This window comes from Grampus griseus (assembly GCF_964374135.1).
Source record: "Grampus griseus genome assembly, chromosome: 6".
In the NCBI taxonomy this organism is placed as follows: domain Eukaryota; kingdom Metazoa; phylum Chordata; class Mammalia; order Artiodactyla; family Delphinidae; genus Grampus; species Grampus griseus.
In genome coordinates this window covers 81800189-81825883 of record NC_139000.1, presented here as the reverse complement: position 1 = coordinate 81825883, position 25695 = coordinate 81800189, and the positions used below count along the sequence as shown (strand labels likewise).

Sequence of the window (25695 nt, the reverse complement as noted above, 5' to 3'; positions counted from 1 at the left end):
ATTCCAGGGAGGTTGAATAAGAAGCCAAAAACAGAAGCAAGGCTCAAGACACCTATTTGGAACACTACAAAGTGTCCCTATGACCACATAAGCTAGTAAAGCACAGCAGAATTGAGACATATCATGTTTGGGCACAGAGAGAACCTGAGGCTCTCGTTCTCCTCAGAATTCCCTTTGATTCCTATATGGCATAAGAAGAATATTAGTTAAGTGCTAAGGGGCTTGCCATGGGGCCACTGTGATGAAGGGGGTGGTTACTGCATGACAGGAGCTATAAGGTAGACAGCCCACCCAGGGACTGGATGGAGACACAGCAGAATTTAAAAGGGTTGTCAATACCAGTGAAAGCCAAAGTGAGATCAAGTTAGTCAAGGAAGACCACTGGCCTGAGTGCTGAGAAACCAGACCACCAGTTACACTAGCATTGGTCATTCAGTGGTAACTATAGGGAGAGTAGGTGCCAAAATTCAGACACCAGACAGACTACGCCTCAGAGGTCAGAGTTTACTAATAAAGGCCCTTTCCTTCCATTATCAGAACACCTAAACCCTTTGCACCCAGACCTTGGAAAGTCTTGGAAAGGTGGAAATGAAAGAGCTTTTAGTGAAAACAAATAGCCCTAATAATAGGTCTGACCTTTAAGTTAACTGAAGTTATCTAACTTGAATTAGATCATTTTAAACTGGAAGAGATCAACTTACTTTTACTTGGCAAGTTTATGTGTTTGTTCTAACCTCAGTGGAAAATGGAAACTTAATGAGAAGGAGGGTATAAGGGAATTTGGGACCTCTAGAAGACCCCATTTTAAAAGCAGGAGAGGGGCTTCCCTGATGGTGCAGTGGTCAAGAATCCGCCTGGGAGACATGGGTTCAAGCCCTGGTCAGAGAAGATTCCACATGCCACCAAGCAACTAAGCCAGCATGCCACAACTACTGAGCATGTGCGCTAGAGCCCCTGAGCCACAACTACTGAGCCTGCGAGCCACAACTACTGAAGCCCGTGTGCCTAGAGCCCATGCTCCGCAACAAGAGAAGCCACCACAACGAAGAGTAGCCCCCGCTCGCCACAATTAGAGGAAAAACCCGCGCTCAGCAACGAAGAGCCAACGCAGCCAAAAATAAAAAATAAATAAAATCAGGAGAGGTAAGGCTACTACTACCAAACTATATGTTCCAGGTGGAGGTGGCCCCAGTTGGGTTGGGGCCTTCATTTGGTAAATCACGTGGCCTTTTTTATCTAGATCATTTATTCATACCTGTGTTTCAAAGTGGCACCAATTCTGTGTACCGTCCAGACTCCAGAATTCTGTGGGATCAGGCTGACACTAATCTCCAGCTGAGATCAAATCATGGCTTGACTGATTCCCTGCCCTATCCTGCTTCCCTCACTCCCTTTCACCTGAGAGCATTTCCCCAGCAAATCATTTGCACAAGAATCCCTGGGCTGGGCTCTGCTTCTAGGCACTTGATCTAAGACAGCTGAGCTGGAGCTAGAGCAGAAATTGATTTCACCTAGACACGCTTGACAGAGTTTGATGCAGTAAATAATGATACATTGAATTATCTCCTTCTGAGGAAGGAGTGCGAATCCTTTTACTTTATGAGGCATAGCTGCATTCTGTTAGGCAGGAGTATTTTTGAAAGTATATATATGGGAATAAAATTGTTTGGGTGCCGAACAGCCATAGGGGTGAATTTTGTTAAACAACACAGCATTAGTTTTTCCTTTCTAATAGAACCCAGTTTTCCTTTTAGAATTTTTCTCTCCTGGTTGTATGTAGACTTGATGAGATAGAAATCTTGGTCATTAGAGACTCCTTATCACCCAAAAGAGTGGGCATTTGACCCAGCCTTGCCCAACCAGACACTTTGTCCTGGGACTTTGAACCTTGAACAAAATAACGGAAGCAAGTTACAATTATCATAGATTTTTCAGCAGCACCAGTAGAAGAGAACTTTGGGTAGTTTCTGCTCTCAGTACTCTAGAACTGCCTGATTTCTGTTTACACATTTCATTCCCCAGCCTTCCCTTCCATCCTGAGAGCTTTTTCATAACTTTTTTAAAAATTTGTTTTCCTTAATTAGCTAGCTAGTTGCTATTACATGCAGCCCATCAAATGAAGAGGGTTTTCTATTTATTTATTTATATTGAGGTGTAGTTGATGTACAATATTATATAAGTTGCAGGTGTACAACATAGTCACAATTTTTAAAGGTTATACTTCATTTATAGTTATTATAAAATATTTGCTACATTCCCTGTGTGTACTATATATCCTTGTAGCTTATTTATCTTACACATAGTACTTTGTACCTCTTAATCCCCTACCCCAGTCTTGCCCATCCCCGCTTCCCTCTTCCCACTGGTAACCACTAGTTTGTTCTCTATATCTGGTAAGTCTGCTTCTGTTTTGTTATATTCACTAGTTTGTTGTATTTTTTAGATTCCACATGAGTGATATCATACAGTATTTGTCTTTCGCTGTCCAGCTTATTTCACTAAGCATAGTACCCTCCAAGTCCATCCATGTTGTTGCAAGAAGAGGTTTTTCTTGTACAGGCAGCATGGCTAATTTCAGGGAGGAGAGCCACAAAGTATGGGTGAGAGCTTCCTGCTCCACCTCAGCTGCCACTGCTGCAACCAGTGTCAGTTGGGCCTTCACAGCTATGCCATCTGGGGCATAAATCAGTCATTTTATAGGAAAGTGCCAGGCCCTATCTCAAGGCTGCCACTGAACATCCAGAGCAACTAGCAATGTGCCCCAAGTTTCTGGCTTTTTCTTCCACTTTCAGACTGCGATAAAATGCCACACGTCACAGGCAAGGAATCTGACTTCTCTAACAGCCACCAAAGGGGCTGGGTGATGTAATCTGGGATGACGGAGGAGTTAACTCCCAGTGGGGAAGACTCTCTGACTATGGGGAAATAAGAGACAGGAGAGAGATGTACACTGTCCTGTGATGGATCCTCTCCAGCCAGCTCCAGCCATGCTGCTCGGGATGCACTGCAAACACTTGGAGGTAGGCAGTCAGTTTTAGCTCAGGCCACCAAGCTGCCTAGCTCTGTGTTGTTAGACATACAAAAAGAACTACTAGACCACAAAGGAGTTGGCATTAGTGTTCTTGAAATGAGCCACAGGCCATCAGCTTTAGCTGAGATTATTAACGGCACATAGAATCTCATGTGGAAAAAAAAAAAAGAATCTCATGTGGAAATTGTTAACCGTTCCAGATAATGATTTTTGTGCAAAGAGGAGGGTTGGTTGGGCCAGTTCAGTGCTGTCCCCTTAAACCTGATTGACGTGAAAACCCCCAGAAGCCTAGAAGTTTGGGAACTGTGAGTGTCATCTATTCTAAACTTAGAAGTTATAGGAAAATTCTGGATCCAAGCCCCTGGAACTTCAATCAGGTCACTTCCTCTATGTATTACTGCACAAATGAGACCAGGTCCAGAATAGAATTTTACTTTATCTCTGATGTCAGGGGAGCACTGCTGGTTTTTGACACGTCCTCAAATTTCCCATATAAACCAGTTTGGTGTTTACAAGTTTGGTGTGATTTTTGATGGTGCCCAGCAGAATGCTGGCTCTTCAGGGGTCACAGTGGTGATCTTTCAAGATATCCTGCTAGGATTCACTCTCAGAAAGTGCCCCTCCATCCTGGAATACAAAGTGCAAGCCAGAAACAATTCTATTCAACACAGCTCCCTGTTTCGGCTTCTATGGCATTGGCTTGGTCTTGGAGTATATTAAGAATAACAGTGGTGAAGGACTTCCCTGGTGGTCCAGTGGTTAAAACTCCATGCTTCCACTGCAGGGGGCGAGGGTTTGATCCCTGGTCGGGGAAGTTCTGCAAAAAAAAAAGAAGACTAACAGTGGTGAAGCAACCATGAAGCTTAGCTCTGTCAAATCTCAAATGATTTATGATGTTATTGATAATTCTCAAGGATCCTATGTATATCCAGTGATGCCCAGAATAGAAGCAAGGCAAATATTCCATTCTGAAGCAAGATGAATATTCCATTCTGCATTGGCAATGCCAAAGGAGATGATGCTTTAGACTAAAAGATTTCTCAATAAAGCTTTTGAATTCAATATAATCTCCTTGAAAGGGCATGGGTCTGTGGCAGGCATCATGGCTTCTCTGTATAATGCCAACAGGAGAGAAGATGTTCAGAAGCTGGCAGCCTTCATGAAAAATTATTTGGAGATACATCTATGAACACATCCTAACCAATACGTACTCTGTCCTTGAACATCGGACGAAATTTAAAGTAACTTGCGAATGGCTACGAAAAACTTAACAAACACGGCATTTTTCTCGAATGGACATATTTATTATAGACTCTTCTTTTTTTCAAGGAACAATAGCAAAACATCCACAGCTGGTGGGACTTAGACATCTTAATTCTGACTTGAACAGGAAACATTTAAAAAATCTTCCTCTTGCTTTTCTAACAAAAACTAGCTTATGTTGCCTTTGCTGCTACTTTTTCTAGCTAGATCTCAGTATTCACACTTGATTGTGGACTTAATTACGCAAACTGAAGTTGTTTCTAGAGGCACACAAACACACAGTGAGGAGGGTGGATGGTGTTCTCTACAAACTCGATTCTTGATCTTTAACAAAGTGACAGCAGTGGGGTCTCCTGGCTTCCGCAGCTGTTAATTCAGGTCTGCACTGACCGTGTGCTGAGTGTTCAGAAGTTCCAGACTAAAGGGCAAACTGGAGATCTTTCTTTATACTGTTATTCTCATAAAGCGATAAAAGTGACATACTACATGTTTATATAGCAAGGTCTGTTTTTAGTACCAAATAGTTTATATCACTATGCGCTTATATTTCCAATAATGTGGTTCTCAGTAATACACATAGAGAATTTTAGAATGTGTTAGAATCCTTCACTTCCTGCATTATAACATTACATTAGCCACAGTTGCGCTCCCCACTTCCACCCTCCCTCCCTTTTAAAGCTGCTTTACAAAAAAGATTTAGAAGTTCTCAGGTTCACTTTTGCTTTCCTTTCAAAGAGTAGAAGAGAAGGTTGGTTGATTGGCTCTTTTTTGGTTATGCCGTTGAACTAAAATTCTCTGTTAAATTCCCTTATCCTTTGTTCACTTGAATGTTCTTTTATAGTGTTTGACCAGAGGGAAACTGAGTTCTGGAAGGTCTTTGCTGAAGAGTCTTTTCCCTTATTGTTTATATATTGTCAGTATTTTATGTTGAATAGGTGAAGAACATTAAAATCCTAAAACAGCTAGAAAAAGAGAGAGACAGAGAGAGAGAGGAGGATTTCCTTTCTTTTCTCCCTCCACAGACTGCTCTGAGGCACAGTTTCTTCACATAGTTTGTCCAGGTAGTGCAGGCTGTGCCAATGCTTCTACACAGTGATTAGCTGTGTCTCTTCCAGGCTCACCGTGAAGCAGTAGCCAGCACACATACTATGTCCCCCTGTGTTACTTGCCAACCGAACTTCCTCTTTTCCTCTCCCTCACTGTCAATGCCCTCAGATTGCACCTCATAGATAAAACATCAGCACTTAATCCCTGCCTCAGGTTCTGTCATGATAAATATTCCTTTGTATCTGTTTATTTTTGCACTTTTTAAAAGTAGGTTTTTTGCATATGTTACTGTGAATCCCCACTCCACCCACACCTTTTTTTTTCACTAAGTGATCTGCTGCCAACTGGCACCAATTCTGCAAATCAAAGTGTGCATTGCAAACATGATCATGTGATCCTCTTTACTAGAAGGTACACCAGGCAATCTGTCTACTTCTGTTCCCCAGAACCTCTCCCACATTTGCGTTTTTTTTGGTTCGTGTGTTATTTTCTTCCAGTTTTATTGAGATATAATTGACATACAGCACTGTATAAGTTTAAGATGTACAGCATAATGATTTTTTTTTTTTGGCTACTTTTTTTTGTTTGTTTTTTGGTCTTCATTGCTGTGCGCAGGTTTTCTCTAGTTGTGGCAAGCGGGGGCTCTTCGTTGCAGTGCACGGACTTCTCATTGTGGTGGCTTCTCTTGTTGTGGAGCATGGGCTCTAGGTGCACGGGCTTCAGTAGTTGTGGCACGTAGGCTCAGTAGTTGTGGCACACAGGCTTAGTTGCTCCACAGCATGTGGGATCTTCCTGGACCAGGGATGGAACCCATGTCCCCTGCATTGACAGGTGGATTCTTAACCACTGCACCACCAGGGAAGTCCCCAGCATAATGATTTGATTTACATACATCAATTTTATTATGAAGTGATTATCATAATAAGTTCAGTGAACATCCATAATCTCATATAGGTCCAAGATTAAAGAAATAGGAAAAAAATTTATTTCTCTTGTGATGAGAACTGTTAGGATTTACTCTCTTAACAACTTGCATATATAACATCCAGCAGTGTTAATTATATTTATCATGTGGTACATTACATCCCTAGTACTTATTTCTCTTATAACTGGAAGTTTGTATCTTTTGACTGCCTTCATCCAATTCCCCCTTCCCCTGCCCTGCTTCCACATATTTAAATATCAGTTATGGAAATTTCTTTAGCTTGTCTTTGGGCAGTGCAACAACCCCTTGCTTGATGATTTCCAGAACCCATTCCACTGACAGCTCAGCTCCAGCTTGTAGCATCCTTGAGCTAAAGAAGGTGATTACCAGATCAATACTTTGTGTTACATCCTGAAATGAAGGGTGAGTTCAAAATTGTTCAAAGAGATCTCATGTTCAAAGCAGTGCATACACCAAGTTTGGATGGTGGTGAAGAGAACTTGGCAGGCAGGAACTGATGATCTCTAACATCATTGAAATCATTTCTTCAATGACATTTAAGTCTTTTTTGTAATCTGCTAAAGGAACATTCCTGGAACTCAGCAAACCTCTCAAGGACTGTCTGGCTTGTTCCAGAACTTTGTTGTGTTTTTTAGACAGCAAGGAAAATAAATAGATTATCAGTTTACTGTAAGAGGATAAAACTCAGGAACAGCCAGATGAAAGAGACACATAGGGCAAGGTATGTGGGAAGGGGCATGGAGCTTCCATGCTCTCCCAGCATGTTACTCTCCCCGAATCTCACCAATCTGGAAGCTCTGTACTGTTTTTTTAATAATACTTAGTTCTTCCTCCAAAGTAGGAAATGTTAATATTAATATTTCACTAGTTAAAAGCAAACTATGGTTCAAAAAAATTCTAATTGGTTTTGAACTGTAGTGAGAATGTTAATGATATATAATGGAAATGATATATTTATTCCATTATAGCTGCATATTTTTAAATAGAAGTTGAAGTATTTAAGAGTCAGAGTTTTCACTAAAAAGAGTCCATTCTGTCCCTAAGCAAAGCCTGTAGATGGGACGTTCTACATACAATAAGAAGAGAGGAGGAAGAGAAGGAGCCTTCAATGGTACTAAGAAAACTAGGATAATATAATATAATGCCCTAGAAGCCAAGAGTGAATTTAAGGAAGTGATCAATTTTAAATGCTATACATGGATAAATCAAGGAGAAAATGAACAGAAAAACTACATAGTAGTGAACCATATCTCTTTTCTGTTAAGCCTTCTTGGGGCTTTAGTATGTTGGTCACTTCGGGAGAGTCAGGAGAAATGAAAATAACAGATATCCTACCTTCACAAAATCCATTTTACTTCTTTAATTTCCTCCTTCTGCATATATCAGAAACTACTGCTCTCTAGCAATGTCTATTGTCCGTCCATTGCTCTAGCCAACTTTTGCCCAAGAATACATTTTAACCCACTTTTTTAAGTATCTGCCATAGCAGATCATGACAGAAAAGAGCAGATGTAGCAATGATTGTTGCCAGTGCTTGACATTTAATTTAGCTATTCAGAATGATGGCTCTCTTGATAACTGGAATAATCTAACTTGATTACTGTTTGGGAGGTGGAAAATGATAGGGACACAACATCATTGACCATGCCTCCCTCCCTTGATCTCTTCAAAAGCCTATGCCTATGTGGTAGAGCTTCTGGCAAAGGTTTTCAAAAGAAACATACTCAGTTGGCATGTTTCCTTGGCCCTTTGCCCCCTTTACTTTCCTCCTTCTTTTTGTGGACACATGCCTTGTAAGGGTAGAGCCATCTTACAACCATAAAGGCATATACTAGTGATAGTGAGACAGGAAGCAAGGAGCCTGGCTCCTTGCTGGCATTCTCAAAGAGTTGCACCAGCCCTGGAGTGCCTACCTCTGGACTTATTATATGAGAATAACAATCCCCTTTTTGTTTAGTCACTAGAATCTGGTTTTCTGTTGCTTGAAGCACAATTCTACCCAGACATTTGATTGTCTGCCTTCCCCACTAGATCATAAGATGTCAGATAGCATGTCTGTATTTGCTACTTAAGATAGGAAGCTTTCATAGCAAATAATAGAAAACCCAACTCAAAACTGCTTTAACTATAAGGAAGTTTATTAACTCAGATAACTGGAATCCAAAAGTAAGACAAACTTAAGAGTTGACGTGGGCTTCCCTGGTGGCACAGTGGTTGAGAGTCCGCCTGCCGATGCAGGGGACACGGGTTCGTGCCCCGGTCCGGGAAGATCCCACATGCCGTGGAGCGGCTGGGCCCGTGAGCCATGGCTGCTGAGCCTGCGCGTCCGGAGCCTGTGCTCCACAACGGGAGAGGCCACAGCAGTGAGAGGTCCGCGTACCGAAAAAAAAAAAAAAAAGACTAGCAATTTCAAGCCTCATATCCAAGAACAACCATGTCCAGAAGGAGCATGAATCACTTCTGGAAGTTCTCCTGGAATAGCTTTTCTGGAAGCATCCTGCAAACCTATCCTTGCAACTCATTGAGGTGAACTGGGGAACATGCATGATCCTAATCCAATCCCTGACAAGAGGGTAATATTACCCTTAGACCAGTCCAGACCACCTCTGGAGCTGAGGATGCTGTGCGACACCAACTATGGGTAAGAGAGAGATTCCTGAACAACGTCAGAATTCTGCTGGACAGGGAGATCAGCTCTGTGCTTTGTGACCACCTAGAGGGGTAGGATAGGGAGGGTGGGAGGTAGACGCAAGAGGGAGGAGATATGGGGACATATGTATATGTATAGCTGATTCACTTCGTTATAAAGTAGAAACTAACACACCATTGTAAAGCAATTATACTCCAATAAAGATGTTAAAAAAAAATTCTGCTGGGAAGGAAGAAAGAGGGAAAGGATGTTGAGTAGGTAAAGAACTCACTTTTTCTATTCCTAGCATCTTGCAAACATACTTAAAAAAAAAACAACTCCTCTTATACACGAAAAGTTTATGCTTTATCTTAACAAGTTCCTTGAGAGAAGGAAGCATGTTTTACTTTTGTTTATACTACTCTTATGTCTCACTCAATAGCCTGAACATAGTAGAATTTTGACTTTTTTTTTTTTGTCAACAAGCCTCAGTATAAGAAAATGGCCTAAATTATTTAACCTCTTGGATTCTTTCATAGATTGCTAAATTTTCTTGTTAATCAATCAACTTTTTTTTCCTTTGGCCACATGGCTTGCAGTATGTTAGTTCCGGACCAGGGATTGAATCTGGGGCCGTGGCAGTGAAAGCATCAAGTCCTAACCACTGGACCGCCAGGGAACTCCCTACTAATCAACTTCTTTGACTCCCAAGACTTACAACTGCTGGGGTAGTCAACAGGTTGACATTTATTCAACAACCGTATTACTGTACTAGTGACTTTTTCTGGAAGAGCAAATCGTAGTGAAGCTCTTAAAGTTCCTTTTTCTTATCCAAACGAAGAAACTGCAGGGATGAAGAATGTTCTGCTTCTCTAAAGGCACAGTTGTCAGACTTAAAGTTCCAAATACTCCCCCAATTCAATAACTAGAGATGACTACTGATGATTATTTTTAATGGGTGATTTTCAAAGATGTGAACGTTTTATATGATCCATGGAGATTTAAGTCTCTGAAGGGGAAAAAAATACATGCCTCTATACCAAAATTTCATCACGAGGCAAACTTGGATCATCGCTAAACTGACTCCTAAACCTCTCTCCTTATACTACTAGAAGGTTTGTGTGCGTTTTTGTTTTGCTTTTTTAAGTTTGGGGCTGTAAGGTGATACTTATATTTTATAATAATGTCTCTTCAGTTGACTAGAGCCACTGACATAGTCCCTTACTTGACCAGGATGGTTGGCACTGGTGAGCTTGGTTCGTGGAAAGTGCCTTTGACTTGGAGATGGAATCTCAGCCCAGACCACTGACATGACCAGGAAGTAAGCACTGAATCACTCAGCTTCTCTTGCACAAATAGGGATTACGATTGCTGCTTTTGACACGGCCGTAGACTAAATGGGATTCGGTATCTAAGCACAAATCCAGGCACATAATATTAATTTAACGATTTAATACACTTGTTTCCTCATCCATTTCTCCAAACATTCCAACTAATCCTAAACCTCCAAATGGGCCAGGATTCAGCAAAATGAAGAAGTGGCCTGCCTGGGACATGTGGGTGGGGGTGGCGGGACCGCCAACCCGTGTCGTAGTCTAGGGGTGGCTCGGCCCCCCATACCGAAACCCGCGGCCAGAAAGCTCCTCGCGTTCCAGGAACCCGGATGCAGGGCGTTGCCACGGATATCTTGCCTAGACTTCGCCCTCCGTGGAGAGGGGAGGGGCGGGAGCCAAGTGAGGGCAACGCAGTACACCGGTCGGAATCATCGCGACTCGGGCCACGGCGGCGGACGCAGGCCCACCTGCCCGAGGGAGGGGGGAGCACGGGCAAAACAGCCAAGCCCCACGTCTCGGAGTGGGCAACTCCCAGCAAGGGCGCGCCGGACGCTTCGAGGCGGTTTCCAGACCTTCAGAAGCGGAAGCCGGTCGCGGGAGTGCGCCCCGGCGCGAGTGGGCGGGGCCGCCCTCCCGGAAGTGCCTGCGGCCTCGGGCTGGCGCGCTGCGCAGCGCAGCGGTATGCACAGTTCCCCAGTCTGGTACGGCTTCGGCTGTCGGGGCCGGGCCCAGTCGGTTTTGCTAGCCTCTCTGAGAGGGCGGGTGCCTTTTAGGGCAGCGATCCCGCGGTGGAAAGGGAGGCAGAGTCGTAGGGGACCCTGGCCCTTGCCCCAGCTAGAGAGGGAAGAGAGTTTGGCCGGCCTGCGGGCGAAAGCGTCGGTTCCCTTTCCACAGGGGAGGGGCGGATGGACGGGCTTCTGACTCCCAGGGAGTCCGCAGAATTCATTGCGGAGAACAGTCGAGATGTGTTCATTGACGGCGGAGGCGTGCGGAGGGTGGCCGAGCTTCTGCTGGCCAAGGCCGCGGGGCCCGAGCTGCGCGTTGGGGCCTGGAAGGCCCTTCATGAGCTGAACCCCAAGGCGGCGGACGAGGCCGCCGTTAACTGGGTGTTCGTGACAGACACGCTCAACTTCTCCTTCTGGTCGGAGAGTGACGAGCACAGATGTCTGGTGGGGTACGGGGGGAAAACGTACAGGGGGTACTGGTCCCTGTGCGCCGCGGTCAACAGAGCCCTGGACGAAGGTTGGTGCCCCTTCTCCCGGTCAGACCCAGCAGCTTTGAGGTTTCAGTTTAGTGGGAGGGTCCCACAGAGCGGGTTGGGAGATGGAATAATGTGTTGATAAGGCGAAATTGAAGTTCTTCACTGCCGGTACCTCTGCTTAAAAGTATGAGAAGAGGCTGGCATGAAATCTTTATTCAGTGGGAAATGATTCTAATATTTATCATTGTCACAGATAAGTCAAAGTCAGTTTTCTAAAGAATGCCACTTTGATGGCATCTGAGGAACAAAGGGCAGAAATTATAACACATTTTACACAGTCAAAATACATCTGATGTAATATTACAATTGTTAGAAGTGGATGAATAAATACAGACAAGCAAATAGAGAATGAGGGATCTGCTTCAGATTTTTAATTACTCATCCACTTTTACTGCATTCCTGTAACAATTATGCAGTTTCATTTTAATTGTGTTGCAATAGCAAGGGCCTAATGAATATAAAGGTATGACGTTGTTCCAATGCCTTTTCTTTTCTCCCCAAGGGATACCAATAACTAGTGCTTCGTACTATGCCACAGTTACCCTGGATGAGGTTCGGCATATACTCCGTTCTGATACAGACGTCCCCATGCCTTTGATAGAAGAGAGGCATCGGATTCTCAATGAAACCGGGAAAATTCTGCTTGAGAAATTTGAAGGCTCTTTTCTTAATTGTGTCCGAAAAAGTGATAAAAGTGCTCAGAAGTTATTGCACCTGGTAGTTGAAAGCTTTCCTTCTTATAGAGATGTGACTCAGTTTGAGGTGAGTTGCTTCTGTTGGCCATTTAATTTTTTTTTATTTTTATTTTTTAAAATATACTTATTTATTTTTTGGCAGCATTGGGTCTTCGTTGCAGTGCGCGGGCTTCTCATTGCAGTGGCTTCTCTTGTTGCGGAGCACGGGCTCTAGGCGCGCGGGCTTCAGTAGTTGTGGCACACGGGCTCAGTAGCTGTGGCTCACGGGCTCTGTAGCGCAGGCTCAGTAGTTGTGGCGCACGGGCTTAGTTGCTCCGCGACATGTGGGATCTTCCCGGACCAGGGCTCAAACCCGTGTCCCCTGCATTGGCAGGCGGATTCTTAATCGCTGTGCCACTAGGGAAGCCCCTGTTGGCCATTTTAGAGTTCTTTAATTATCTTCTCATAGTTAACTCTTTTACTTCCAGAATTCCTTTTGAGAATAAAAATTTAAATTTTGGAATTTTTTTTCCATGTGGAACAAAGGAACAATAACAAAATTATTAAGTAGTGTTTCAAAGATATTTTCTTAATTTTTCTAATCAGTGTATTCTCTTTATTCTGTCCTTTAAAAATGTTTCAAACCTGAATTAACACTAGACCTTCAACATGATGTTGTCACTTAGGGATAGTGAGGTCCTTTTAGTACTTCAAAAAATTTACTTCATTGGATGAAAATCAGGATGCATACTAAATTCTCTCTAATAAAAAATATTTCTTGCAGAGTTCTCATGTATATATACTGTGTGTTTTCTTTTTCATACACAGGGTACTTTAACAGTATTATTTGCTTTATGGTACAAAAAAGTTTAAATAGGTGCTCTTTTAAAAGGGTGAAAAAAAAATTTAAAAAAAAGGGTGAACATTTTGTGTACTCTCCCAGTGTACACCTGGATTTTGCTTTTGTATAATTCTTTTAGAATTTGTTATCACTGTTTATTTTAACTGTGACGTAGAATTGAAAGCAACTTCAGGGGGATCATATAATGTAAATCTATTGACTAAGTTAATGAATACTTGTGTCAACTTAAAATTTTGAAGCTACCCTTTTGTAACCACAATTCTACAACTAAAATTACCAGTAATATTGTTCAAATCGTTCTTTATGATTTACAGGGTGTTTGCACAGACACTCTCATTTGATCCACAGAACAACTCTGTGGGGCCTAGGGACAAGGAACATTACAGTCCTGTTTGCAGACCAAGAACCAAAGTCTGAAAAAAAGAAAGGTTAACTAGTGTATCTTAGGTCATTTAGTCAAGAAATAGCTAGCTTTTCAATTCTGCTGTAAAGTGAGAGATGCCTGATTATGTATGTTAAGATTCTTTTAATTGCAACTGACAGACACAAAACAAGAAAAAACTTAAGCAAAAAGAATTTGGGGCTAGGTACTGGGGATAAACATCCGGGATCAGGGACTCAATGCCATCAGGATTCAGTCTCTCTTCTTTGTTTCTCTTGACTCCATTTTTCCTTTACTGCAGACCAGCTTTCTCCATGAAGTAGAAAAGGTCCATGAATTTTGCATTTTATCACTTCAGCCATCAGGGAGAGAGGGAGAAACTTCCTCTGGGTTCTAAAACTCCTGGACGAGGACTGAATGGGCCGGACAGAGGCAGTTCTTAGAAAAGAGGCCCTAGGCCACTGTTGAACTTTATTCTCTTCTGAGGAACCATTTTACTAATGCAGAGGGTACTTTGAGATTTATCTTTGTCTTCAAAGTATGTCATTTCAACCTTGTTTTTCAGGAAATTTGGATCAAGTTCCTTGGTCCATCATTCCGACCATTTATAAATATACTAAACAGTGTATAAAATAAATCAAACTGCCATTAATGTGGCTAAGACTCTGTGTATTCCAGAACTGACATGGTTGTTGTACAAGAAGGGCTGAGATTAAATCTAACATGACTTCAGGATGGAATGAATTCAGGACACCATGTAGTTTATTTACTTTCAAGTTGTCCTGAATTTTTGTCTTTGTGAAAGAAAGGAGTGATTTTTTTGGTAGATTATGGTGTTGATTTAGTAAGCATTTGTTGAATTTCTCTTTTATTTACAGCATAGTGCTTTCTTTTGATTTGTTATGTATGCTGAAAAGTTCAGTTAAAAACTGTACCAGGATATAGATTAATTTTAAGGCTGATACATTTTAAATGAAAATTAGTACCTGAACCATTTCCCATCAGTATTTATTTCTAAAATACATTCTTACAGAAATATCCCCAAAACGTAACAAAAATCAAACCTAAACCTTTTAACACTTTCCTAAAGGAGTATTATATTTTTTCATGTATTTTTTCATAAGATTATCATTATTGTTACTCAAAAGCACTATATTTCTGAAAGCCATATGATTCCTAACATAACACTGAGCATGTAGTGGGTGTTCACTTAACCCTTTGATTAGTTAATTTACAGTTACTTTTGCATATTCATTTAAAAGATATATAAATAGTTAAAGCACTTTGCTCAATTAATTCCAAGTCTAAAGGAATTCTAATTAAGTTTGGGCGCTGCTTCTGAATTCAGAAAGTGCTAAAATCAAATGTCTTTTAATCCATATTTAAAAATTTTCTAATTGCAAAAGTAAAACAAATTAATACAGAATTTGGAAGGTACAGAGGAGCAGTCTTTATTCTGCGAAGAGGTAACCACTGTTCACAATTGGGTCTTTTTCTCTGTGTGTGAATGTGTATACATATGAGTGGGGGAGAGTTATGCTATACAAACTGTCTTAAAATTTAACATATTATGAGCATCTATGTCAATAAAAATTCTTTCACAGCACACTTTTTTTTCCATACTACTATTTTTAATGACTTCACAGTATTCCACCATATGGATGTACCTTACCATAATTATTTGCCCGAACTATTTTACCAGAATAATTGTGATACACAGTTTTAGTTTTTAAATTAAATTTTGTATCTTATTGTTTTCAGTTTTATATAATAATAAGCAATACTGACAACAGTTCACACCCATAATATTTTCTTAGGATGGATTCCTAGTAATGGGATTACTGAGTCAGAGCATGGCCAGGATTTTCAGGCTTGTGATACATAAAAATGGTAACTCTTCTCCAGAAAGATGATCAGCCACAGCATATTGGAATGCCCTTTTCCCTGCTCCTTCGTAATATGGTCGTGGTATTGGTTGCTGTATTTTTTTTTTTTTTTGGTTGCTGTATTTTTTAATCTTCAGCAAGTTACATAAAAATAGTTACAATTGTTTTTAATGTTTATTTAGTTACTGCGATTATCATTCATTTTTAGATATTATGAACAAATTAATGAAATTAGAAAATTTGTCTAAATGAGACAGTTTTAGATCAGTGATTTCCCAACCTGGCTGTGCCCCAGAATCAGTTAGGAAGCTTCAGAATTCAGATACATTTCCAAAGCACCATCCTCAAAGATTCTGATCTATGGGTAAAAGAATTATTTTTTTCAAGCTCTTCAAGTGACTCTGATTTAGACTATTCAGTAGCTATATAAAAGTCCTAATTAATAGATTGGCTTCCTTTACGCTGATGTACTGATAAATATACATGAAAAGCATGAGCTTTTCTGATATTTTAATTGATAACATTTTATGTTACTCTTAAGCATTTGTAATTTTTGACCTTTCTAATTTGTTCATAATAAGTTTGTTGCAGAAAATCAACTCATGGTTATAGAGTTTTACACTGGTAATTACTTTATAAAGGTACTATTTTGAAAATATTTTATTCACAAAGCAATATTATGGAAATATAGGGTAATTGTTATTTGGGGATTTACTATATTTTCAGTGATATCAGTTAATATTTTACAGATGTAGAATTTTATTACTAAAATTATTTCATTACTAAAAACCATATCAGCTTGTTAAGAAAATGTTTTAGAGGTGATTTGAGTTTATTTTTAGATTCCTTGCTTGAATTTGTTTTTGTTTTCATTTTAGGGTATTATAATCTAATCCTTGTGATACTAGTTGGCTACCATGGAAACAGTGCTCATGATGTGACAATTTGTATTTTGTTAGATGCCAGCACTGATTTTGTTATATAAGTCTGGTTCCTAGATTTTTCCAGTTTGCTCTATGAATCTTGTTAAAAATAGGAGACAATAGCTTCTATCATAGTAAATATTATGATGTAATAATTTTGTTTGAAACAGTTTTATTTTGCCAATTAAGTTTTATGCCTTGCTGTTTAATAAAGTAGACTTGAATTAGAAACCTAGTTACCATATATAAGTCCAGTGTATATAGAGGAACAGCTGCCAGGTTGTCATATTTTGATAGGTTTGAGAATATAGATTATTAGCAAATGCTATAGGGATATTTCTTAGTGGTGATTTGTTCCCCCAGCACTCAGTGTAATTTACAGTCTTTACACGATGTCAAAAAATGAGTGTATGTGTTTGCCCTAGAAAACAAGATACCTGCTTTTTTAGTGGTGGCCTTAGAAAATTTAGTTTAAAAAAAAAAAAGAAATGAAATTTAGTTTATTTAGTAAAAGTAAGTCTGGATTGATTGTAAGAGGTATACCTTAAGGTTAAGGAATATTAGGTTATTTCTCATTAGGACAGTGTAGCATTGGAGGTTTTTTTAGTAAATAAAAGAATCTATATTATCATCTCAAAGAATTTTTATATGGAGTCTTTCCTTGAAGAATTTAATTTCATTTTTTATTTACTTCTTTATGTCATTTACTTATTTAAACATTCTCCAAGGTGGTCAGAATATATTTTGGGAGCCAGTGATACTGATTATTCACATTTAGCAGACTAGCAGTTAAAAAAGATGATTTGAGGTTATTAGCATTGGTGTTAGGACTAGGAGTAGACTGTAATTATCTGTTTTTCCATAGTGAAAGCTAATGAGCATTTGTAGTTTTATAGAGAGTTTTAAAAAATTTATTTATTTATTTGGCTGCACCGGGGTCTTAGTTGCGGCACATGGGACCTTTAGTTGCGGCATGTGAGATCTAGTTCCCTGACCAGGGATTGAACCCAGGCCCCCTGCATTGGGAGCATGGAGTGTTAACCACTGGACCACCAGGGAAGTCCCTATAGAGAATTTTTGAGTTAAATTATGACCCATTATCTTATAATGCCTGGTTAAATTTGTTTCTTCCATGTATAAATATAATTGGTAACTAATTTTGTTATATGGACTTACATATTAACTTGGACCATTTCCAAAAAGGGTAGACTTGATAAATTATAGCTGCTGATCAGTTTTGTCTTTATCTCTGAAATAAGTTAATCATTTTATCTGAAAGGAAACATTAAAAAATGGATGTTGTAATTCTCTTCAGAGGTGAATTTAGGAATGAGTATTTTCTTCTTTATACTCTTCCATATTTTATACAATTAATGTGATTTATGTTGCAATCAGAAAAACATATATTTTTTAACTTAAGAAACTTTCTAAAGAAATGCTATCTAGCCCTTAACAATAGCAAGCAGGTGGATTATAGTGACACGGAAATATGTATATGAAGTAATGCCATTGAAAAAGAACACTAAATAGTGCCATGATTCCATAAATTGTATTTTATGTGCTTTGAAAAATATAGGAAGTAAATTTGGAGTGATAGAGATAACTTAGTATTTATTAGACCCCTTCTTTTCTTCTGTAAAAGGCCTATAAATTCTTACCAAAGAGTAAGATTATTCCACCCTTGAAAAATGTTTTCTATGTGTGCCTTTTTTTTAACAGCATACATAAAGCTTTCACATACCCAGGTAACATTTATATTCTCCTCATTCATCAGGGGAAAAGAATTTCTTTTTACAAACGGGCCCAAATCCTTGTGGCAGATACGTGGAGTGTATTAGAGGGAAAAGGAGATGGCTGCTTTAAGGACATCTCCAGAATCACCATGTTTGCTGACTATAGATTACCTCAGGTTCTTGTTTACCTGGGAGCCCTGAAATACTCTGACGAACTACTGGAGAAACTTCTCAAAGGTTTGCCAGCTTAATTAAGCCATTCTTTGTTATATGTTGGGTCTTTGTCTAGTTTCTTTCACAAAAGGTCTTCTTTCCTTAAAAAACAAAACAAAACACTATTACTGTTAAAAGCACATGTAAAGAAGAATGCAGGGGCAATTAAATTACAAAGGAAATTGCTTTTTGTTGTTTACAGTGTGGAATATTGATATTGTTGGAAATCACACTATTTGGACATCATCATTTCAGAGTCTTATAATAAAATGAAACCTAAATTTATGTCACGTGAAGGTGTGCAACACTAAGACAGTTCAGGTTTGTATTTAAAGCGTGCTAAGCTGAAGAGCACACTACACTGTGAAATAAAAGGTGGGCTGAGGGCTTCCCTGGTGGCGCAGTGGTTGAGAGTCCGCCTGCTGATGCAGGGGACACGGGTTCGTGCCCCGGTCTGGGAAGATCCCACATGCCGCGGAGCGGCTGGGCCCGTGAGCCATGGCCGCTGAGCCTGTGTGTCCAGAGCCTGTGCTCCACAACGGGAGAGGCCACAGCAGTGAGTGGCCTGCGTACAGGAAAAAAAAAAAAAAAAAAAGGTGGGCAGAGAGATAGGTAATATGTACTGGATTTTGCATTAGGAGGCTCCAAGGTCTGTCACCGACTTATGTTGCACAAGTCGCTCACTTTCCTAGGCTTATTTATTTGCCATTATTGGGTTTGATTATTGATTCTCAAGAGTGGGAGCCTTATTATAATATGTGAGTATAGATAATTGTGTTTGTATGAAAAGTAGCTTTTTGTTTTTTAAACATTTCTTTGTATAAGGAAAATAATTATACTGTACAATTTTCATGTTAATTTCACTTTTAGGTACAGTTTTTTCAGCCACTTTTTTCTTTATTTTTAAAAGAAGTAGTTTTTATGATTGAATAATTTTCTCTTGTGAAATAGATTTCAATCACCCAAAATAAGAATAGCACAGGATATAAAAGTACCATTATTCCTATGATTGCTTCTACCAGGTTTTTATGCAGCCTTGGGCAATCTGTTTTGCCCATTTCCTCATTTGAAAAATAACAAGCTATTTTATGTCACAGTGCTCATGTCTGGGGTCATTAATTGTTGGATACCTTTAAAAGGGACAACATTTAGCAGTCAGGTCTTCTACATACAGCCGTATTCAGCTGATCTTTTTTTTGGCCAACATATAGAATGTTCATTCCTATCTCTAAACACACTCTTGCTTGGTTTCCCTCACCCAGATTTTCTTTTTTTCAATTCAAATCCTACACATCCACAAAGGCTTAGTTCAAATGTTACCTCTTCCACATAGCTTTTCCTAACTCTCCATGCTTTGTCCGTCTCCTTCTCCTGAGTTTTTAGAGCACCCAGTTGTCTCTGCTACTGTGAGAAAAACTCTGGTGAGAAGGGATCACCCAGCATAGTTGTACAGAGTTGTCTGAATTTTCTTCTACCATCCATTTCACCTCCAGAGGCTCTTTTCCAGATGTCCAGCTGCAGCTGTTACTGCCTCTTATTACATCCAGCTTCAAACTATCCTTCGCTAGTTTGTCATAGGGGGAGCAAATTCCCTTGCCTCTTAGTTTATTTAAGCAAAGTTGGAATTTTTTTTCCCAAAAAAGTACTTTACTAGCAAACTAGAGGAGAAACATTGATAGAACCTATAAATATAAAGGAGCACACGTAAATCTAGGACACTGATAAAAAAAATTTTTTTTTAATATTTATTTATTTGGCTGCGCCGGGTCTTAGTTGCGGCATGTGGGCTCTTTTAGTTGCAGCATGCGAGCTCTTAGTTGCAGCGTGCGGAATCTAGTTCCCTGACCAGGGATTGAACCCGGGCCCCCTGAATTGGGAGCATGTAGTCTTAACCACTGGACCACCAGGGAAGCCCCTAAAGATTATCTTAAGTGAAATCTAGAACCAGGTGGCTTGATTAGATGAGGTAGAAACTTCCTTAACTGATATCCAGTGATACTTTTTCCAAACTTGAGGATATGCTACACGTATAATTCTTCTCTTCTCTTCTGGGTAGGGCAGCCCTTGGAAGACCTACTTAGATTTCTGTTCATTTACCTACCTAGATTTCTGTTCATTTTATCTTTAGCCCATCTCTTTGCCAAAGGCATATTTTTTAGCTAGCTATAAAGACTGACAATGCAGTTTGGCTTAAATTAGATTCTTCATTGTGATTCTAAGGCTGACTTTTAGGCCTAATATGTTGGCCAAATTACCTTCCCTGACTCTAATCTATGTCAGTCCTCTCAAATGGTTTCATTCTTTTTCTGTTTCAAAGTCCATGTCCTGTTCCATACTATAAGTTGCTGTATTAGTTACTTTGTTTCCTTATGGCTGACATAACAAATTATGACAAACTTGATGGCTTAAAACAACAGAAATATATTCTCTCATGTCTCTGGAGGCTAGAAGTCTGAAATCAAGGTGTTTGCAGGGCCATGCTTGATCCCTCTGAAGGGTGTTGGGAAGAATCTTTCTTTGCCTCTTCCTAGCTTCTGGTGGCTGCCAGCAGTCCTTGGCATTCCTTAGCTTTGTAGCTGCATCACTCCAACCATGGCTTTCTTCACTGTGTGTCTCCTCTGTCTCTTCGTATCCTCTCTTTTTTTTATGAGGACAGCAGTCATGGCATTGAAGGCCCATCCTAACACAGTTATGACCTCATCTTAACTTGATTACATCTGTAGAGGCTCTTTACGAGTAAGGCCACATCCACAGGTACCAGGAGTTAGGACTCGAATGTATTTTGGGGGCGGGGAGGGTTGGGGGGAAACACAGTTCAACTCTACAGTTATTTGTTACTGTGTAACAAATTTTGCTCATATTTAATGACTTAAAGTAACAAACATTATCTCACAGTTTCTATGGATCAGGAATTTGGGTGCTGCTTAACTGAGTGCATCTGGCTCAAGGTTGCAGTCAAGCTGTTAGCTGGGGCAGTGGTCTTATCTAATGGCTCCACTTGGGTGTGGTATCTACCTCCAAATTCACTGTCATGGTTGATTTGGCAAATCTGGCAAGTTGATAGTCAAGTTTGAAGGAGTTGATTAGCAAGAGAACTGAAGAATGGATTTGTATGCTGGCACCTGGGGCAAAGTAAGGAAATGGAGGGACACAGCCAGTGTCTGTTCTTCCACCTGCCCCAGGGATCAGGGAGAGATGGATGGAGGGGACACTATTTAAGATCCTAGGTGACAGAGTGGAACTCAATGGGGCTAGGGTATTTTCCCTAGGTCTCAGTGGATCACAGGGCCTCTCAGGTACTGTGAAGCTCTGTGCAAGGGTACAGATTGGTGGCCAGAGGCCAAATTTAGCTTGCAGATGTGTTTTGTTTGGCTTGAACAGTGTTTTAAGTGATTTTTAATTAGTTATCAGCACTTGACAAATAGGAGATTTCACATGAAAATCAACTTTCTGGCTTCTCTTGTACGAGTAGAGAAATATAGGTACATTGGGTTTACCTTTACACGGGGCAGCACATGCTCTCTAGCTCACCACAGTTTGCATCTGGCAGCTGCATCCACTTACTCTATCTGGTTTATCTTTATAGGCAGTTGAGTTGATGAGCCCAACTCTAGTCTCCCTGGCAAAGCACTGCCAGCGCCCACCCTGCAGGATCAGATATACCCTGGAGATGGGCGCTGAATATACTGCAGGTCCTATAGGAGCTCGCGGCTCCATATTCAGGCAGAGCTGACTAAAGGATCCTGAATCCAGGATGTGAGGGCAGTCTGGCTACGACATCTGTCACCCCATTGATGGCCAGGGTTGATTCGGCTGATCTGGCTGGCTAGGCAGGTGTCCCCTTCCTCCCTCACCGCTCCATGTGCGTCCCTCCTGAAGCTGCGCGCTCGGTGGAAGAGGACGACCTTCCCTGATAGAGGAGGACCGTTCTTTGGTCAAGGGTATACGAGTAGCTGCGCTCCCCTGCTAGAACCTCCAAACAAGCTCTCAAGGATCCTAAATCCGAAGAATGATGATGGTTTTCCTTGCTCAAGCTAAGAACTTTGATTTCCTAAGTTTTCCTTGATGTACCTGGCATGTCCCCAAGACAGTGTTAAGTGGGGAAGGGAGGTACTGTTTATTTGGCCCCCTAGGAGTCCTCCAGATTTTGCAATAATGTTTTTATTTTTCCTGACATTAAACCCAAAATTTAAATCTTCTCTAAAAGTAATTTAATAATCTTGCTGTCATATTTTAAAATGTATGGTTAGGGACTTCCCTGGTGGTGCAGTGGTTAAGAATCCACCTGCCAATGCAGGGGACATGAGTTCAAGCCCTGGTCCGGGAAGATCCCACATGCTGCGGAGCAACTAAGCCTGTGTGCCACAACTACTGAGCCTGCACTCTAGAGCCCACGAGCTACAACTACTGAGCCTGCGTGCCACAACTACTGCAGCCCGCGTGTCTAGAGCCTGTGCTCCGCAACAAAGAGAAGCCACCGCAACGAGACGCCCACGCACCGCAACAAAAAGTAGCCCCTGCTCGCCGCTGGAGAAAGCCTGCACACAGCAGCAAAGACCCAGCATAGCCAAAAAAAAAAAAAAAGTATGGTTACCCCATACTTTTTATTTACTGGGGAGCTAGTATATGCAAGGTGCTAGGTTAGGTCCTAGGAATATTGAGACAACTAAGCCAGACATGATCCTTGTCCTTGTGGAACTTAACTTGCAATTTTGAATTAATGCCTGAGTTTAGAAATGGTTTAAATTACCAAAAATAAATCTGAGATTTACAATTTTAAAATCAGTACTATTTAAATACTGTGTTTTGTCCTATAGTAAAGTTTTGAGTAGATTTCATTTCATTGACTATTAGTGCTTCTTGCTCTGTCTTTTTTCCCTTTCAGGAGAAGTGCTTTCGTATGGGAATAGGCAAGAGGTGGAAATCAGAGGGTGTTCACTTTGGTGTGTTGAGCTGATCCGGGATTGTCTTCTGGAGCTTACTGAAAAAAAGGATGAAAAAACTAGTGGAGAGATCAATTCCATTCTTCTGGATTATTTCTTATGGGACTATGCCCGTGATCACAGGGAAGATATGAAAGGAATTCCATTTCATCGCACACGTTGCATATATTATTGACCCACAGTGTAAACTGATCCTAAAAAAACTTGCATTTTTTTTTTTTTTTCTTTGTGGTATGTGGGCCTCTCACTGCTGTGACCTCTCCCGTTGCGGGGCACAGGCTCCGGACGCGCAGGCTCAGCGGCCATGGCTCACGGGCCCAGCCGCTCCGCGGCATGTGAGATCTTCCCAGACCGGGGCACGAACCCGTGTCCCCTGCATCGGCAGGCGGACTCTCAACTACTGTGCCGCCAGGGAAGCCCTAAAAACTTGCATTTTTATATCGCATAATTATTTGTATAATTTTGCTTTGTTATTAGAGAAGGTGGTAGAGGTTACAGCAACAAGAAAATTGATTACCCAGGCTCTCTTAAAATATTTTTCCTGACATATCACTCTGTATTGCCAACTTTTCCCTTTGTTTGCTTGTTTAGTTCTAACTATATTTTCCTTTTCTGTGGATACATGACAGAAATAGTAAAGGAAATTTAATGCTTTCTTTAAATCTCAGATTTCTTTTTTTTTTTACATCTTTATTGGAGTATAATTGCTTTACAGTGGTGTGTTAGTTTCTGCTTTATAACAAAGTGAATCAGTTATACATATACATATGTTCCCATATCTCTTCCCTCTTGTGTCTCCCTCCCTCCCACCCTCCCTACCCAGTTTTCTTAAAATTAATCATGCCTTATAATGTTATTGATCTTTGGTAATAATATTTCATCCATTCTATTGGTATCTTTTTTCAAGGTGTCATAATTTTCTATATACCTTAATCATTTGATATAAGAGAGAGGGAAAGTAGGGTCTTTGCTGTATGAATGCTGCTGCTCTTGTAGAAATCAATCTTGACAGATTTTTAAAAACTTCTTATTGATAAACATAATGATTTTCAATTAGGATATCTGTCCAGTTTTCTTTTTTTCCTTCGGAGTAACTATATTAGAATTTATTGAATAAAGATTTTTTAAACTTCTCTTAAATCTGGAATGAATTATTTCATTAAAATAGAATTTACCACACATATTTTTAAAAGGTTTACAATGAATTTGACTATTTACTTTATGTTGCAGGACTCTCATTACCTACCAAGCAAGCACTCGTCTCCCACCTTCATCCCTACCTCCCTTCTAACGTGATCTTGATTTTTGTTACCTACCTTATCACCTCACTGTGACTTGGTGTGAATCAGAAAAAGCCGGCCTTTCTCCAAGCACTTCACTGCCATCTGCTGGAAACTTGTCATAATAGCTTTACAAATGACAATGAGTGGGAATGTGAGTGGGGCCCCCTGGAGTCCTGTACTGCACAACTTGCCCCGCCAGAAGTAGTGGTCCTGTATCTGTCTCTCCCCTGTGTGACTAAGGGGAAAGTGATCTTGTCCCCAGTTCTGGAGATAGACCCGAGTTAATATGAATGGTGTATTATTCATGATAATCCTATTCTCTGCCTGTGATTGTTCTAATAATAGATATATAATCTAGTTCTGGCCAGTGACACTGGAGGGCAAGTCTGCAGGGAGGCTTATGGGAAAAGGTTTCTTCACTTTTAAGAAGGGGCCATGGGAGAAGATCCCTCTTCTTCCTCTGAGCAATGTTCTGCCTAAAATGTGATACCTGAAGCTGTAGTAACGATTGTGTGGAGCCAGAGCCCTCCTGGACCTGCCCTGCCTGAGTCCAACCTAGCTATGGCCTTCATTCCTGAGATAATGAGCTCAGCACCTTATTATTGCCATAATTTTGAATTAGTTTTCTGTAGAAAGTATCATAGTTAATAGTTTCCAATTTAACCCGCTCTTACAAGGCTCCAGGAAGCGTAAGCAGAACAGTTGCTTAGACCTCAGGGCTGGCCCAGCTCCTTCTCCTGTCGCCCTTCTTGCTCCTCTCCCTGTCCTGCCCACCGCTGTACCCTTTCCCCTGCTTCCTGTCTTTTCCCTCTTCTCCCTCCTCCCCACCTCTCCCTCTCCTCCCCTCTCCTTCCCCCTCCAGGCTCAGCCAGCTCTGGGCTTCCTGCTTTCCCCATTTACTTCTCCATCATGTAAAAGACAGGGAAGGCAGTTTAGGGCTGTATGGTGCTCCTTGATGTCCAAGACACAGCTGTCTTTTCTCTTGTTTACACTGAGCACAGCCTGGACTCGCCATCCAAGGTGTCTGCGTTCTAATCTAGGCAGCAGGGTTGAAGAAGCTATGAAGTTGAAGAGTGCAAGCGTTGACAGGAAGCCTCTAGCAGTTCCCACGTGCAGTTTTGCTTTCATTTCACTGACTAGAACTTAGTCACATGACCACAACTTACTGCCAGGGAGGCCAGGGAACTATTCTCTATTCCAGGCATTGGGTACCAGCTAAACTAAGGAGTGTGGATGAATATTAAGAAACAGCAAGTTTTCGTCACCATGCATGGATTTTATAGTT

The 25695-nt window shown here is 40.8% G+C and overlaps 1 protein-coding gene and 1 pseudogene across 4 annotated transcripts; both read left to right on the top strand.

The window, feature by feature from the left end:
• The first annotated feature begins 3420 nt into the window (after positions 1–3420).
• On the top strand, positions 3421–4220 carry LOC309824173 (phosphoserine aminotransferase-like; annotated as a pseudogene). Its single transcript has 2 exons — positions 3421–3778; positions 3875–4220. The product of its transcript is annotated as a phosphoserine aminotransferase-like (transcript).
• Positions 4221–10468: 6248 nt separating this feature from the next.
• On the top strand, positions 10469–24260 carry QNG1 (Q-nucleotide N-glycosylase 1). Of its 3 annotated transcripts, none has more exons than XM_082656771.1 (4): positions 10469–10929; positions 12014–12273; positions 18013–18208; positions 23070–24260. In XM_082656771.1, exons 2-4 carry the CDS (start codon positions 12100–12102, stop codon positions 23300–23302), a joined length of 603 nt encoding a protein of 200 aa, XP_082512897.1. In that variant the 5' UTR covers positions 10469–10929; positions 12014–12099; the 3' UTR covers positions 23303–24260. The 3 variants fall into 3 exon arrangements, with proteins under 3 accessions (XP_082512897.1, XP_082512896.1, XP_082512895.1); XM_082656770.1 differs by having other exon boundaries at positions 10851–10951; XM_082656769.1 differs by having other exon boundaries at positions 10902–11492.
• The last annotated feature ends 1435 nt before the right edge of the window (positions 24261–25695 follow it).